The 18374-nt window shown below is 41.7% G+C and overlaps 1 protein-coding gene across 1 annotated transcript; it reads left to right on the top strand.

Moving 5' to 3' along the window:
* The first annotated feature begins 1203 nt into the window (after window positions 1-1203).
* On the top strand, window positions 1204-14829 carry GNAT2 (G protein subunit alpha transducin 2). Its single transcript, XM_044675942.1, has 8 exons — window positions 1204-1321; window positions 4050-4092; window positions 4626-4767; window positions 6956-7113; window positions 9805-9933; window positions 10392-10521; window positions 14239-14392; window positions 14622-14829. The coding sequence occupies exons 1-8, from the start codon at window positions 1204-1206 to the stop codon at window positions 14810-14812; spliced, it is 1065 nt and encodes a 354-aa protein (XP_044531877.1). The 3' UTR covers window positions 14813-14829.
* The last annotated feature ends 3545 nt before the right edge of the window (window positions 14830-18374 follow it).

The raw sequence follows: 18374 nt of genomic DNA, 5'->3' as shown, positions 1-18374 counted from the left end.
ATTGTCTCCTCACCCACTAAATAGAGCCAGTATTTCATATCGCTCCCTGTCATGGAGTCTACAGTCTAGCTTGACTGGTCTAGTTTTTGTTCCCACCATGTTGACATTTCATCTCCTGCCTCCTCTGCCTTAGCAGAGGTCGTTTCCCATGTCTTTCATGCTCTCCCATGTAGATTTTAAAATTAATATTCAATATCTCCAAAGTATAATATTTATAAAGATGTATTAATATTTAACTAGAGAGCTAGAGAACACAGGGAACACTCACCACTTTACATGGAAGAGAGATCGAGAGAGCGTTACCCAAAACTAATATACAATCACATAAAAGACACACATAAACAGAAAGGAAAAGGGAAGTTTGGGGCAATATAAGAATTCTGGGAGATGAAGTCTAAAGGATATAAAATTTCCACTTACACACCCACCTCACCTCTCCCTCTTGGAATCCCCACCACCCTTCGAGGTTCAGTTCAGATAAAAGTACCTTTTCTGATTCTTCCAAGAAGGAAGACCTGAGTTCAAGTTCTACTTGTGACAGATATTAGCTTTATGACCACAGGCAAGACACAGTTGAGTAGTCTCAGGTAGCTTTCTAACACTGTTAAGTAAAAAAAAAAAAAAAAGTTATTAATCGGGGGCAGCTGGGTAGCTCAGTGGAGTGAGAGTCAGGCCTAGAGACAAGAGGTCCTAGGTTCAAACCCGGCCTCAGCCACTTCCCAGCTGTGTGACCCTGGGCAAGTCACTTGACCCTCATTGCCCACCCTTACCACTCTTCCACCTATGAGAGACAATACACCGAAGTACAAGGGTTTAAAAAAAAAGTAATTAATCTACATTGGAAAAGGGAGTTTTAAATACAAGGAGTCCCATACACTGTTGTAATTAAAGAGCCAGACCAAGAAAATCCTCCCAATTTCCACATTCCACCTGCACGGTCTTCTAGTCTTTGCCATTTGTCATCTCAAGCTCCTTAATTGGCTTTCAGTATCACATGGGTAGACGTAAAGCTCTCAATCCATGGGATAAGAAAATAGGCTCCTAGCAGGGGAAATAGAGAAGAAACTCCCTGTCGAGCTTTCTGGAGTGGGCTGAGAACTCTCCATCTATTTCCTTCTCTTTCTTCTCTTCCTTCTCATCCTGCTTACCTCAAAGGAGAAGCCTGTTGGAGAGTAAGGAGGTGGCCCAGAAAAGAAGATCACAATGGGCAGTGGAGCCAGTGCTGAGGACAAAGAACTGGCCAAGAGGTCCAAGGAGCTAGAGAAGAAGCTTCAGGAGGATGCAGACAAAGAAGCAAAGACTGTCAAGCTATTATTGTTGGGTGAGGTATCAGTGGTGGGCAGGGAGGGAATCGGGGAAGAGAAGAGCATCTTTGTCTAGCGTTGCTCCCTTCTCTGCTGCTTAGCCATCATGTCTCAGCTTTCCTTCTTCCATTGGGCAGTTCTCTTTGGAACCTCCATTTTTGAGGAGGACCAGGGACCTGGATTTAGCCATTCTGGCCAGACCCACATTTTCAGCATCCCTTTTCCATTTTCTCTTCTCCCATCAGAATTATGAGTTCCTCGAGGGCAGGGACTATCTTTCTTTTTGCTTGAATTTGTATCCCCAGCATTTAGCATGTCCTAAGTGCTTAATAAATGCATGTTGATGGACCACTACTCCAGAATTGTTGGTTGATTCTAGCCTGTTCCTGGAGAAAAAGGTTCCCTCATTCTCAAAGCAGAAGGTTCTGGGGAGATGGAGATGAGAGTGGAGCAGATAGAGAAGGTACCAGGCCATTTGCTTATATCTAATACTCTCATTTGATAGTGCAGGGAGTAAGCATTGAAGACTCTGGCTAGGTAGACACCTCCCTTCTTTGGAGAAGGAATAATTCAGGTAAAAGAGACTAGATCCGTAAGAAACCAAGTATAAGGAAGGCCACAGAATCTCAGTTAGAAAGGGATTCAGAATCTTCTGTTATTCCAAACCCAGTAGATGAAAAGTACTTCCTTTTATTTTTTTATTTTAGTTTTTATTCCTTTTAAATTTTTTATTGATTAATTAAGAAAATTTTTCCATGGTTACATGATTTAGATTCTTTCCCTCCCCTCTTCCCTCCCATAGCAATTCCACTGGTGAACAGTATTTTCTAGTGGTGGTCTTTCAGCCTTTTCTCAAACCTTTCTCAAGATGGGAAACTCATTATCTCATGGGATAGTTTGCCCTCACCAATGTTCCAAAGGATGCCACTTTGAGATCAAGGATTTAGAGGTCCCAAAGCCAGCCTTGCCTGGCATTGATCTTGCCAAGCTGCTTAGACTCTCCACAAGGGAAGAAAAAATGGGAAGCAACAGGAAGAAGAATTTTTTTGGTGGGGGGGGACCAGGAAATGGAGGTAGGAATAAGGAATAGTTTTCCCCTCTAGTACCCCTGGCCAAAAGGGAGCTTCTTCACTTGAATTTCTAACTAGGCTTTTTGCCTGAGCTATAAAAAGTCCCTCAATCTGTCTGAGTCACTGGCCACAGAAACAACTGGGCACAGGGTGGAGTGGCTTGGCTAAGAATGGGGATACTGGACACAGGAGACCGAGTGAAATGAAAATATTTTGGACACAGAAATAAGAAGAATTCAAGTGGAAAGCTCAGCCAGGCCACAGGGTCCTTCAGGGTTAATTGGTTCAGGGGGGCTCCAGACATCACCCCTTCCCCCAACTGGTGGAAAGGAGATGTTAAGGCCACTAAATGATCTTTTCTTAAGCCCAAGCAGCTTTCGGTCAGTTCAGAATAAGCAGCTTAGAAGAAAGAGGTATAATGTGGGTTTGAAGGGGAGGAACAATGTGGTGGAGAAAATGGAGAATTGGAAGCAGATGGAAGAATAAGAAGATGGAAGTTGGAAAGGAGCTGGAAAGAGCTAAGTAAAGAGCCATGACTACAGAGACATGGGGCGGGGAGGGGACCAGGAACCCTAGCCTAAAACCAAACATCTGAGTCAGAAAAGGAGACTAGAGAAAGGAAATGTAGGGAATACTGTCCCCAAATATACCAATAGAGGCCTATAGGAACCAGGGATAAGGAAGATAGAGGAGGCAGTTTTCTAGGAGGGAAAGTCCCTTCCCTTATTTTTATTCCCTTATTATTTGTATTTTAATATTTAGTCAAATATTTATTTTTATTTAAACATTTATTTAATTATTTTTATTCCCTTATTATATGAGTCTGAACCTAAGAATAGCAAAGATTATTTTTTATGAAGGTGGCACATCTTTAAAAAAATCCTTATCTTCCTTCTTAGTATTAGTTCCAAGGTAGAAGAATGGTAAGGGCAAGGCAATTGGGATTTAGTGGCTTAGCCAGAGTCACACAGCTAGGAAATGTCTGGGGTCACATTTGAACCCAGGACCTCCCATTTCCAGTCCATTGAGCCACCCAGCAGCCCCACACCAGTGGTCAAACTCCCAAATCTGATGGCCCTTTCTTCTTCTTTATTATATACTTTGTCCTTCCGGCATCATTTGACACTGTTGACCACCGCCTTTCTTTTTTTTTCCTAGCCTATTTGCAAATAACAATCATCTCTAAATAGATTTTCCTTGTGACATTTGCTGTTTAAATCAAGCTCACTGGACTAGAGATTATGAGATCCATATTCTGGTCATGCCTTTCCCATTAACGAGCTGTAGGACTTTGGAAAAAAAAAAAAAGCTTTACCACTCTGAGCCTGCATGATAAAAGGAAGAAATTGCATTAATAAACTCTGACCTCCCTTCCAACTCTTTAACATTCTATCAAGTACTTTTTTCCTTTTTTTCCTTTTCTTTTTTAAAAAACTCTTGCTTTCCATCCTAGGCGGATGAGTGGGAAGAGCTAGGCAAGTGGGAGTTAAGTGCCTTGTCCAGCTAGGAAGTGTCTGAGGCCAGATTTGAACCTCCCATCTCCTGTCTCCATATCTGGCTCTCTATCCACTGAGCCACCCAGGGGCCCCTAAGGCACAATTTTCATACAGATTCTTCCCCATGGACTAAAGAATTTCCAGGGTAGGACTCAAGGCAAACTGTTCTCTTCTTTCAGGTGCCGGGGAATCAGGAAAGAGTACCATCGTCAAACAGATGAAGTAAGTAAGAATCTAGATTTGGGAGAAGTGGGGGGAGAGGAGGGAAGAAGGGCCCGAGACATCCAGGATGCAGCAGAGGGATATTCTGTCTCGTTCTTCCAGGAGTCTCCCCCCTCCTCCCCAAATGGCCCCATCTGGGCCGGTGCAGGCATGGGGTGTGGATTTCTAGTCACTCAGATGGAGGAGTCCTTCTCTCTAAGCCCACGTGGAAAAACAAGAAATCTAGTGAATTAAGTGTAATTAGTGGATAGAGTACTGGGCTTTGAGTCAGTCCAAATCTAGGCTCAGACACATAGTCATTATGAGATCCTGCCCAAGTCACATAATCCTATTTGCCTCAGTTTACTCTTCTGTAAAATGATCTGGAGAAGGAAATGGCCAACCATTCCAGTACCTTTGCCAAGAAGACCCCTAATGGGGTCATGTTGAGTGGGACATGATTGAAATGACTGAACGACAATAAATTAGGAGCTCTATGGCTCCCCAGACCCACCTGAAGATTATTTACACGAGGACTTTGCCCTCCCTTCCAGAATCATCCACCAGGACGGCTACACTCCAGAAGAGTGTTTGGAGTTCAAATCCGTTATCTACGGCAACGTGCTGCAGTCCATTCTGGCCATCATTCGTGCCATGTCCACCCTGGGCATTGACTATGCAGAATCATCTTGTGTGGTATGTGCTAGAATCTATCTAGGGTGCTAGAATCCCACAGATGGGAAGAAGGTGATGTGGGAAGCCAGGAGCCTTAATGAGGAAACCTCTGAATGAAGTCACCTGGGTGTGAGGGTAGCTGGCTTTGGAGTCAGAGGATCTGGGTTCAAATCTTCCCTCATATGCTTCCCACTTGCATGTCTTTGAAGGAGCCAGGGATCCTCCCTAGATGTTGATTTTTTTTTCATCTGCCTCATGAATTAGTTGGCCTCTATGCTCATTTCTATTTAAATTCTTCTTTTTTTTAACCTTTATCTTCTGTCTTAGAATCAATACTAGTATTGATTCCTATGCTCTTAAGTGAAAACAACAATAACAACCAGTAACTGGTTTTTTTTGGTTGTTTTGTTGGGTTTTGTTTTGACTTTTTTTGCATTTTGTTAAGATTCACAAAACAGGAGTTAAAAGGCACATTTGACCTAAATGTCTCATTTTACAGATGAGGAATAGAAGTCCGGTGAGATGAACTGACTTGCCTAAAGCCACACAATGGCACAGCAGAAACTGAAACCTACTTCTTCTGATTCATGGGTCACTCTGTGTGTGTGTGTGTGTGTGTGTGTGTGCCCCACTATATCACACTCCCTTCTCCTGCCATCAAAGTCCAAATCTCTTGTTTGGTTCCAGAGAGGAGCAGGTGGTCAGTCCCCTCCCCAATAACCCTTCACAGCCCTGGACATGGTTATGAAATGTCTCCTCAGTCTTTTATGCTCCAGATAATAGATGTCTGCCACTTATAATAACTCTGTATTCAAGATCCAATCTCAGTGATGCTTCTAAAATGTCCCGACCAGGAACCCGATAGGAGCTAAATCTAGGTTTCTAGAACAGGAATCCTTTGGCATCTAGGTAAGACAAGAAGTCATGGGGCAGGAGGTGAGGTCCCTTGCACCCTCACCCCTTCTCGAAGAAGTAAAACCTTTAGATCCTGACTGTTTCTTACAGGGAGATCACTTTTCCCTCTCTTGGCCGTCATCTCTAGACTCACCAAGGATGGAAGCAGTACCAGGGAGTGGGCAGGAAGCCCACTAGCCATCAGACATATAGCTTGTAGGACTTGCTGTCGACTTCTGGCTTGAGAGAGGTCATTGTAGAAGCATCCCTGAGATGGGATTCCAAGTACAAGCCTCGGCATCAAACCCAAATAAGGGGGCAGGTCGGAGGCTCAGCGGATTGAAAACCAGCTTTAGAGAGAGAAGGTTCTGGGTTCACAGAGATGAATACACTGTAGTACAATCGATTGTAATAGACTTCTCTACTAGCAGCAATGCAACGATCCGGGGAAATTCTGAGGGGCTTATGAGAAAGGACACTATTCATATCCAGAGGAAGAACTGTGGGAGTAGAAACACAAAAGAAAAACAACTGCTTGATCACATGGGTCGATGGGGACAGATTGGGGATGTAGACTCGAAATGATCGTTCTAATGAAAATATCAATAATATGGAAATAGGTCTTTATCAATGACACATGTAAAACCCAGTGGAATTGCATGTTGGCTATGGGAGGGGAGTGAAAGGAGGGGAGGGAAAGAACATGAATCATGTAACCATGGAAAAATCTTCTTAATCAATAAAATTTAAAAAAAGACGGTTATGGGTTCAAAGATAACTTTAGAAACTTCCTAGCTGTGTGATCTTGGGCAAATCACTTAACCCCTCTTGCCTAGCCCTTACCTCCCTTCTGCTTTGGAATCAATACTAGCATTGATTCTATTTCTTTTTTTTTTTTCATTTTTATTTTTTCTGGGTTTTACGTGTTCTATCCTGCAAAATCTATTTCTAAATTATTCATTTTTGTAAGTAAATAATCTTCTAAAATAAACTCCCCCAAAAAAAACAAGTGATAAATCACATTTTCATCTGCATTTCTACTCCGACAATTCTTTCTCCAGAGTTAGATAGCATTCTTCATTTTAAGTCCCTCAAAATTGTCCTGGATCATTGTACTAGTATTGATTCTAAGACAGAAGATAAGGGTTAAACATAAAAGAATTTAAACAGAAATTAAACTGCCATTACTAACAGAGACCCTTGACTAGGAGGAACTGTTTCCATCTCAGGAGCTGGGAAAACTTCAAAGTCAGCAGCACCGTCCTTCTGGAAGCTCCTCCTCATTGGGTACTTTTCCTGGTTCTCCCACTGGCAGGATGATGGACGACAGCTTAACAACATAGCTGATTCCATGGAGGAGGGAACCATGTCTCCTGAGCTGGTGGGCATCATTAAAAGACTATGGCAGGATGGGGGCGTGCAGGCCTGCTTTGACCGTGCTGCCGAGTACCAACTCAATGACTCTGCCTCTTAGTAAGTCTCTGATGCCAGGAGGTCAGAACCTGCCCTGGGATGTGCTGACCACAGGACTTTCCCCTTGCTTCGTTAATTCAATATGGAGAAATGTAAAATCTTGCACTTGGCTCTAAAAATATTCATCTTCTCAAGTACAATATGTTAGGTAGTTTGTCTTAAAAAGATGTCATTTATGGGGGGCAGCTTGGTGGCTCAGGGCTCAGGGGATAGAGCGCCAAGCCTGGCCTCAGACACTTCCTAGCTGTGTGACCCTGGGCAAGTCACTTAACCTCCATTGCTTAGTCCTTACCTCTCTTCTGTCTTGGATTGATTCCAAGACAGAAGGCAAGGGTTAAAAAAAAAAGATGTAGTCTAAATATAATCTCATGATGAACCCATAGTATAATGTCATAACCAAAAAAGCTAATGGGCTGTTGGGCTACATTAAGGGTATAGTTTCCAGAAATAAGGGAAGGATGGACCCTCTGTTCTCTGCCTTGGACTACCATGTTTAGTTCTGGGTGCTATCATTTAAGGAGTCCCCTAAGAGAGGGTCCAGAGGAGAGCAAACAAGGTGGGGAAGGGACTTGAATTTATGCCACGTAAGGATTGGTCAACAGAACTGGACATGTTTGGCCCGGAGGAGATTTGGGGTAGACGTAGCCACTGTCTTCGACTCTCTAGAGGGCTGTCTTGTGGAAGAAGGACTAGACATGTTCTGTTTGGCCCCAGCAGGCAGAATTAGATGCAACAAATGGAAGTACAAAGAGCTAAATTTAGGCTGGAATGTCAGGAAAAACTTGCTCCCAATTGGAGTTGCTCCAAAGGGGAAGGGATGGCCTTGGGAGGTAGGAGCTCCTCCCTCTTGAGAGGTCTTTAAGCACAGGTTAGCTGTCTACTTGTCTGATATGTTATAGTGTATAGATGTTAAAGCACTTTATTGCATGGTGTAGATATCTTGGGCTTTTAATTTTTTTTTTTTTATAAATTGAAGGTTTGAGGTAACCCTTCATTAAACAAGTCTATTGGTGCCATTTTCCCAATAGCATTGGTAACTTTCCCAATATTTGAGTTCCCCCCTACCATTTGTATTATATCGGTTTTGGTGATCTGTGGTCAGTGATCTATGATGTTACTATTGTCATTGTTTTGGGGTGCATCCACATGAGACTTTGAACTTAACTGATAAATGTTACGTGTGTTCTGATGGCTCCACCAAGAAGCCATTCTCTTCCCTTTCCCCACTTCCTCAAGCCTCCCTGATACACGACAATATTGAGACTGGGCCAATTAATAACCCTACAGAGACCTCTAAGTGGAAGGAAGAGAAATCAATGCAGAAAACTTTACTGTTGCCTTAAGGAATTGCCACAGTCACCCCAGCCTTCAGCAGCCGTCAACCTAGGGGCGACACGCTGCCAGGAAAAAGATTCTAACTCACTCAAGGCTCAGATGATGGTTAGAAATTTTTTTAGTACCAAAGTATTTTTTAAATTAAGGTGGGTATGTTTGGGTTTTTTAGACCTAAGACTATTATTACACAACTAATAGACTATAGTATAGTGGAAACCTAATTTTTATATGCACTAGAAAACCAAAAAATTCATGTCACTCTTTTTATTACAATGTTTGATTTATTGGGTCAGTCTGGAACAGAACCATATTATCTCTGATGTTCTAGACAAACTGCTGGTCAAACTCTCTGTACCTCAGATTTCTTTTCCATAAAAGGAGGGGATTGCTCTAGACATCTCTAAGCACTTTCCAGTTCTGATTCCTAGAATGCAACCTCTCTTCCACCATCCTTGTGCCAAGAACCTCTGAAAGACATCTTTATGGTTCTTAAGTCTTGTATGTCCTTTCTCTCCTTCTAGAGGACAAACTCCCTGAGAGCAACACTTGTGCCTTATTTGTGTCTTCAGTGCCTAGCACAGTGTCTTCTTATACACAATGGATACATTTGCTGGATTGAATTCCTTTCTTAGTGCTACCCTTCAGCCCTTTGTCCTATTTTTAATGCTTAGAAGAACCATGGAAAGAAGAAAAGTCCCAAGTTTAGTCAACCTCAGGGAAATGAAGTCAGCCTGGATATTATTGGGCTGGTGGTCAATAGCCAGAGAAGTTCTGCCCTCTACCTCCTCCTCCTCCTCCTATTTTTCCATCATGGAAAAGATGAATGTGTGAAAGGCTCCTTAACCTGGTTCAGGGCTCTCCACCATTTGGGCCCAACCTACAGGTAACCAGAGAGTGTGAGATTTATGGATAATAAAGATGTCTTTCACAGGTTCTTGGCACAAGGATTGTGGAAGAGAGGCTATATTATAGGAGTTAGAACTGGAAGGTGCTTAGAGAAGTCTAGAGCAATCCCCTCCTTTTATGGTCAAGAATCCTGAGGCACAGAGAGTTTGACCAACAGCTTGTCTAGAAGGAATCACACTGGCAGACTCGGGATGAGAGTCCAGGTCTTCCAAAATGCTTTCTCTACAGTACCATGCCTCTTCTTCTGTTAGCTCTGGGACCCTGGACAAGTCACCACCTCATGGAACCTTGGAGGATTCACTTGTAAAATTGGAAATTAGGTTGGCTCTCTTGTAGAGATGGTGGGGCTAAAATGAAAAACAAAAGCATCTTGGAAAAAATTCTCTAGAAGTGCAAGAAGCTTTCTTGCCCCTCAGACATCATTGGTACCAATCATGATCTCTTGTCTAGCTACCTCAATCAGTTGGATCGCATCACAGCCCCTGACTACCTCCCCAACGAGCAGGATGTTCTTCGATCTCGGGTCAAAACTACAGGCATCATTGAGACCAAGTTCTCAGTCAAAGACCTGAATTTCAGGTGGGTGTGTGTCTCCCTACCTTTTCCAGGACACATATGGGCAAATCCACTGGCCACTCTGGTGACCTCCCCATAACCTAGTCCTTGATATCGCTGAGAATAGCCATGATCTTTTCTCCCAGTTCAGGGATTTCAGTCATGTCCCATTTTTTGTAATCCCATTGGGGTTTTCTTGGCAAAGATAATAGAGTGGCATGCCATTGCCTACTTTAGCTCATTGGATGGATAAGGAAACTGAGGCAAGCAGGGTTATATGATTTTATCAGGGTCACACAGCCACCAAATACCCGAGGTCACATTTGAACTTAGGTCTTCCTGACTCTAGACCTAGCACTATCTGTGCCACCTAGCTGCCCATGCTCTTCTCTAGGGGTGGCTATATGTCCAGGATGAACCCAAGGGTTTTGAGATCACAGGTAAGCAGCATCTGTGAGACAGGTGGCTTCTTCTCCCCCTAGGATGTTTGACGTGGGAGGGCAGAGGTCAGAGCGCAAGAAATGGATCCATTGTTTTGAAGGTGTCACCTGTATCATTTTCTGCGGAGCCCTAAGTGCCTATGACATGGTGCTGGTGGAAGATGATGAAGTGGTGAGTAGAATTTGTTCCAAGAGGCTCTAGGGCAGCCGGTTCAACTAATCCTTTGGTGGCTTTTGCTTTAAGCTCTCTCTCATTCCATAATTCCCCAACTTGTGTGATTTCAACAAGTGTTGATCTTCAGTATCGGATTTCTCTGCACTTCCACAAAAACAGATTCCCTGCTCTTGCTACTTAGACTCTGGGATGGTGCCCCTGGGCTTTAGAATTTGAGAACACGGGTCATTTCTCTTTTTAGCTCACTATGTACCACAGGCATATAAAGGCTATAACCTCAACGGGAGTATTCAAGGTCCAGAACATGACCAGCTCATTAAGAATGGTCACGAGCAGAACCTTTTCTTTCTGCCTTTGTGTATGAGGACAGGCAGTGCAGTAGGGGAGGGTGCAGGAATAGGGTAGAACAGAGAAGATCAGATAAAAATGATAACCAAAAAAAAAAAAAAAAGGAAGGAAAGCTTGCATCTTTGTTCAACCTTACAAGCAGAGATTGTGCCATCCCACCAGAAATCTAATAGAACAGCCCAGGCAGAATTAACAGAACTAAAGGGGCTAGTAGAATAGAAGCCTTTTGTTTTTATCTTTATCTCCAGTGTCTAGCACACCATAGAATCTTAATAACTATGTGCTGAATTTAAATACTTCCTGGATAGCAAACAAAATGGTGGAGGAGTGACTTCCTAAGACAAATTTCTATTGAATTATTTTTATTTTTTATTTTTTTATTAAGAAAATTTTTCTATGGTTACATGATTCATGTTCTTCCCCTCCCCTCCTCTCACCCCATCCCATTGCCAGCACACAATTCCACTGGATTTTACATGTGTCATTGATCAAGACAAGACCTATTTCCATATTATTGATATTTGCATTAGGGTGATCATTTAGAGTCTACATCCCCAGTCATATCCCCATCAATCCATGTGATCAAACTGTTGTTTTTCTTCTATTTCTGCTCCCACAGTTCTTTCTTTGGATGCGAATAGCATTCTTTCTCGTAAGTCCCTCAGAAATGTTTTGGATCATTGCATTGCTGCTAGCAGAGAAGTCCATTACAATCAATTGTGCCACAGTGTATCTGTCTCTGTGTATAAGGTTCTCCTAGTTCTGCTCCTTTCACTCTGCATCAGTTCTAGGAGGTTGTTCCAGTTCACATGGAATTCCTCCAGTTCATTATTACTTTGAGCGCAGTAGTATGCCATCACCAACAGATACCACAATTTGTTCAGTCATTCCCCAATTGAAGGGCATCCCCTCATTTTCCAATTTTTTGCCACCACAATGAATGCAGCTATAAATATTTTTGTACAAATCTTTTCCCTTATGATCTCTTTGGTATGACTGGATCAAAAGGCAGATAGTCTTTTAAAGCCCTTTGGGGATAGTTCCAAATTGCCATTCAGAATGGTTGGATTAATTCACAACTCACAATTCACAACCAGCAATGATTAATGTCCCTATTTTGCCACATCCCCTTTTATTGAATTTTTGAGTGGAAGAAGGTGCCAGGGTCAGGCCAGCCTCTCTCACTGGACCCATCTCAAACTCAAAACACTGAGAAATGTTGATTTCCTGTAAGTGTATGCCCCAGAAAGAGAAGGACTATCTTCTAAATCGATTTCTTCTCTTTGTCCCTAGTAATCTCCACCTATATCAGTTATCAATGAAACGGCATCCTTTTTTTGAATTTAGATATTCGAGCCCAAGATTCTCAGCAGGCTTCAAAGCAGCATTTTGGATGTTTTCTGGCTGCAGTAAATGAACACAGACCCAGCTTAGCCCACTACATACACCAAAAGCACACGAATCTATGAGTGCTGTAACTTTGGGCACAAATTGGTTTGTAGTAGGTGAAGTCAACATAGTCTGTATACTCATTAAAACCCATGATCATTTTATTTAGAACTAGAAGCAACCTTAGGAATTCACCTCCCACTTCATCTCTGCCTCTCAGAAGCCTTGTCCTCCTTCCAGTCTTGGCTGAAGTGTCATTTACCCTACCACTTTCCCCTTTGTGGTAGATCATACATGTGTAAATGTTGCATCCTATTGAGAGAATGGAAGTTCCTTGAGGGCAGGGACTCATTGTCTTTCTGTCTTCACTCCCCGGTATAGCACCTTGTCTGTGGTAAGTATTTAATATTTGATAAATTGAATTATATTATTATTTAAATCAATTTAATCAAGGAAGAAGATTTTGGCCTCTACCTTGGACGATAGGCTATATATATCAGGGAGCCCCATCCTTCCAAGGGAAATATACGCTTCCATGTAAAGTGTAGCCTTTGTTCCAGAACAGAAAGGGAATGAGTTGCTTCTGGAGTGCCACGGCATAAACACACTATTTCCCCCATTGCTGTAGTACCTGAGAGCCCCAAAGTTTTCTTCTGCTACTAAAATTTGGGGAGAATTTTCCTAGAATCTTTGACAAATATCTAAGGACCGTGCTAGGGCCACACTAACGAGCCAAGTCTTGAGCCCACCCATATCTGGGTTTAACAAGTACACACTGTCACCTAAACACAGTGCCTGGCATTTTATAAACATCTAATAAATACTTGTTGACCCAATAATACTCAAGAAACTTGCTTAAGGATGGGTATGGGATCTGTGAGCCCACAGCTGTGCCCACAACAATGCACTGGGGAAGAAAAGAAAGCAGAAATAGTAACCCAGTCATTTTTTTCTCAGCATCTTTTCTCCTCCCCAACCATCAAGCTGAGTTGGGTTCTCAGGGAGAGAAATTCCTTAACCACTCAACAGCCTGCTCTACCATTGTTGACTGCTGATGTGACCTCCTCCCTCTCTACAGCTGAAGCAACAGCATCTGTGCTTTCCCCAATAATAATCTCTGTAGGGGATGGAGATGTAGCTATTGAAAACATAGTAAAGGAGGGCACACACACCTCCTCCCTCCCATTTATAGGAGACTTTTTTTGTTGTTCAAAACAGCTGGTTAAAATCAAGTCCAGCTTTTTCTATAAATCTACAATTATATGGTAACTAAAACTCAGCAACAAGTTTACATGTATGTATCTAGGAGAGATGATTCTTTATTCTACTCACATTTGGAGAATTTGGGATCATAGGTGTATTTTGGATCTGGAAGAGTCCTCAGGGGCTATTTAATTGAATTTTGTTGTTTTACAGATAAGGAAACTGGGGACGAGAAAGGGTGAAGAAATTGATGAAGGTCACAAAAGTATTAAGTATGCAGAATTCAAACCCAGTTGATTCCATATCTAAGGGTGTTTCTTTCTCCTTGGTCTCCTGCCTCCTTTAAAGTAGACAGGATAGATATCTGGTAGTCAAAGGGTTGTCAAGAGGAAGAGGCATTCGATTTCTTCTGTTTGGTCCCAAAAGCAAGAAGAGAAATGAGTGGAAGCTTCAGGGAGCTCAATTTCAGCTCACTTTAAGGGAAAAAACCTACCGAGTAGAGTTATCTGCCAGTTGGAATGGGCTCCCCTTCACCCTGGGATTTGGAAGCCAAGGCAGGTAGATGTCCAGGTGTTGGGTATGTTGCAGGAAGTACCTGCTTAGTTAGATTGTGGAGGTTCCCTCAATTCTGAGAGCCTGTAAAGATATGGTCAGTCTCAGTTTCAGCTGCTTCTCTGCATGTTTTGTTCTACCTCTAAGTGTGTCCAAAAAGAACCAAAAAAAAGACAGACCAGGTGTGAAAGGAACCTCTTGTCTGGCTTTTTCTTCCATCAGAACCGCATGCATGAGTCTCTGCATCTGTTCAACAGCATATGTAACCACAAGTTCTTTGCTGCGACTTCCATTGTTCTGTTTCTCAACAAGAAGGACCTTTTTGAGGAAAAGATCAAGAAGGTTCACCTCAGCATTTGCTTTCCTGAGTATGATGGTAAGCATCAAAGGCCTGAGAACCCTTGGCTGGCAGTGGGGTGGTCACAAAGAACTTGGATGAAGGCATGAAATGTTGCTCCCAAAATAAGTGCAGAAGTTAAACACTGTCACTACTTTTTGAAGGTGGGTTCATCTGTCTCCTAAAATTAAGGGTAAACATTGAGAAAGATAAAGCAGTTCAAGCTCCATGTTTATCCCTTTATTGTTTTTTTTTTCCTGGGAATCAGGGAACAACTCCTATGAGGATGCAGGAAATTATATAAAGAGCCAGTTTCTTGACCTAAACATGCGTAAAGATGTCAAAGAAATCTACAGTCATATGACTTGTGCTACCGACACACAGAATGTCAAATTTGTGTTTGATGCGGTCACGGATATCATCATCAAAGAGAACCTCAAGGATTGTGGGCTCTTCTAGTTCTCATCAGCAGGTACACATATGAATAAAACATCCCGAGCTGGACTGTTGTTTAGGAGATTTGGATCATTTGAAATGATTGTTTGGATAATCAGAAGCGATAATTGCTTGCCTTCTCAGTGGGTGAGGGAGGAACAGAATTTGGAACTCAAAAAAATTTTGAATGCAAAAAAAATAAATAAATAATAAATGTTTAAAAAAGATTAAAGACTAAACTGTATTATGCACATAAAGAAGGAAGAAAAGGGAAGGGAAGGAATAAAGCAATGAAATAATGGACCAGTCAGTACTCAGGGACGGGTACATGTAAAGCCATTCTCCATCGAAGGGGTAACTTGGCTAATTGCTTCCTCTGCATCTGGATCGGTCTGTGGCAACATCTTGGCATTATCTGCTGAGGGGGAGGGTTATTAAAAGCTAATGGACCTTAAGGGCTGTCTCTAAATTGTTTCTTATGCTTTCACAGTGGAAGAGCATAGACAAATGGTGCCATTTTGAAAATTCACCAATCAAGTTTTGTGGAATGAGGCAATCCAGGAGATATCCTCCAATTAAAATTGCTAAAAAAATGCCCACTCTGCATATTTCAATGGGTCACATTCTTTGAAGATCATAGTCCCCAGATAGGTTTTGTAAATTGGTTAGTTTTCAAGATATACACTAGGTGGGGGCAGCTGGTTGGCTCAGTGGATGGAGAGCCAGGTCCAGAGATGGGAGATCCTGGGTTCAAATCTGACCTCAGATATTCCTAGCTGTGTCACCCTGGACAAGTCACCTGACCCCTATTGCCTACCCTTACCACTCTTCTACCTTAGAACCAATATAGAGTATTGATTCTAAGACGAAAGGTCAGGGTTAAAAAAAGAAAAAAAAAAAAGATATACACTAGGAAACGATGTGATTTTTTTTTTTTTCTGAGAAAAAGTGACACTTGGGAAAGTCAAGAGCTATGAAGCTATAGTCCTCATTTTAAAAATAAAAAAGTAAAGCAGGCACACTAACTAGTCCAAGTTTCATTCATTCATTCACAATGCAGAGGGAACCACATCAGCCATCAAGAACCTTAAAATTTTCTCTGTTGGGTGGGGGAGGTAAAGAAGAATGGGTCCAGGCGTGATTTTATCATTGTTTTCCAAGCTTCTTGTATATAAACTCTTTCCATCAACACACAGCAATAATTTACAGTTATAGTTATCTGGAGCCATCCAAGAGGGATATTTGCTCATGACTGAAGAATCAGAATGTGTTAGAAGTGGGACTTGAACTCCACCAGATCTACATAATGCTGCCTTTTTTAGGTATATGAGTCACTTAATAGATAAGTGCTGTTGTTGAATATTGTATTGAAAACTCAATTAAAGTAGCCTTATCCAGAGAAAAGCCACATAGCAGGCAAAAGGAGAGAGACGCCCTAGGAAAGGTCCTGGACTACAAATCAAAGCTATAGTCTATACCCTCTACCTTTCACAATGTCTTGTGACCTTCCATTCTGACAATTATTTTTCCAGCTATACATCAGAGTAGGAGGGAAGCTGATTTTTGGTTTGAGTAGAAAGGAAACCAGAGAATTATAATGTGTTAAAGGGCCCAAGAGTTCATCTAAGTTCAACCCTCTTTATTTTACAAAAGAGAGAAACATGGCCAAGAATCAAAGTAACTTGTCCGTGCTGTTAAATGGCAGAGCTGGGACTCAAATCCCCATCTTTTTTCCATCCAGCAGAACAATGGATCCAGTTCCTGGGGCTCCCTGCTCTCCTTAGAACTTGGGAAGAAACTGTAGCTCTCCTGTATGCCTTCTCAGTTGTACAATTCTCTTTTCTTGACTACTGCATGTTCTGGAGAACAAAAAGGCAGCAGCAAGTGTTGATTTGGGTGACAGAAATCGCTATAATAGGGCCCACGTCGTGTTGGTTGCAAATAAATAATATCCCCAAGTCAGGCCAAGTAAATTGCTCCCTTGAACTCCCTTGGGGAGGGCGGAGGGAAAGGAACCTTAGAAATAACTTGACAGGAGGTGTTTAAGTAAAATCCAGATTTAGTCATTGCAAATACCAGTGAGGAATGTTCTTGGCAGCCAAGATTTAGTATATAAAGGAAAGTGTTGATTAAAATGAAATCCTGCTCCTTGCCAGAAACATACATTCACACTTTTGTCTGCTACTACCAATATTGATACTATGGAGCCATATGAGCCTGAGATACACTGAAGAATAAATTTGTAGCTGTTAAAATTTTGTATATTTAATGGATTTTTTCTTTTTCCATTTCCCAGAAAAGAAACATATTTGTGAGCAGGATTATTATAGAATTAAGTGAAAAATATGTAGACTTTTTCACAACCTGCCAGACATTAGTACTTGAGATACACACCTCCAAATCCCAAACCAAAACCATGCAAAGCTTCCAGTTTTTCCAACTTCTGTTAAACTCCATCTTATTTTTTGGTTATTGTGACCTTTAAACACCCCCCCCCCCAATACACGCACACACGAGAGTTAATATGACTTCTCTGTGACCTGCCCTAATCAAGTCTCAAAAAGGAGTATGCAATTTAAAGTATAAAAACGGTTTATTTAATTGTATTGTTAAAAGTTCATAATCAGTACTGATGTGGCAGCAGGCCAAGGTAGTAGAAACGATGCCAGATTTGGAGTCAAAATGACCCAAGTTCACATCCTAGTTTGCCATTAACTTCATGTATAACCCTGGACAAAAATCACTTACCTTTTCCATGCCTGTTTCCTTATCTACAAAACGAGGGCATGACCATTTGATGACTTCTAAGGTCTCTTCCAGTTCAATCTATGCTACAATCATGATATTATATGACAACAATCTCCTAAGGACAAGAACCACAACTTAGCCCTTCCTTTAGACTACCACGCACAGAGACGTTTAATACTTTTGATAACAATAAACTAGAACAAAATTGAAGCTTAAATCTTTATAATAAAGGATCTCCAAATATATTCATTAGTTAACACGGTGGTTTTATAGTTAAAAGAGTAGAAAATGAAAACCAAGAATCTTAAACAATGGACGAGAAATTCTTGACCTGTAACATTTTTTTTTTCTTGACATGAAATTTCTTGATAATTTTTTGACGTGAAATTCACTTAGTTCCCTGAATCAGTTTTCCTTGCCAGACACAGTGGATGCAACAGACAAAAGTTGATGATGTGCTGACATTCAACGTGTACCAACCATGATGGACAAAGTCCTAATGGGCAAAGAAGAGCTCTGATCTTGCCTTTCCTGCTCTGCCTGCCTCAACGACACAAGCTGATCACAGCACGAGACCCTGAACCTCTCCATTCTCCTAGGGCAGTCTGGGAGAGAGGGCAAGGAGGTTTTTCTAGGTAGACAAATAAATAAGAGGCTGGGGTGGGGGGGATAATTTATTGTCTGTTTTTCTCTTAAGTCAACAGTGATATGAATTGAAGAAAAGCAAGGATGAGATTTAAATGTAAAACAAGCAACATTTTTTTGGTCCTACATAAGTCAAAAAAGCATATATAGAGCAAAAAAAAAAAGTGACTGAATTTTTCAAGTTTCTTGTTTA

This window comes from Gracilinanus agilis, chromosome 4 (assembly GCF_016433145.1).
Source record: "Gracilinanus agilis isolate LMUSP501 chromosome 4, AgileGrace, whole genome shotgun sequence".
NCBI lineage: Eukaryota > Metazoa > Chordata > Mammalia > Didelphimorphia > Didelphidae > Gracilinanus > Gracilinanus agilis.
Note: the sequence above shows the minus strand (reverse complement) of the source record. Positions and strands in the feature narration are given on the sequence as shown.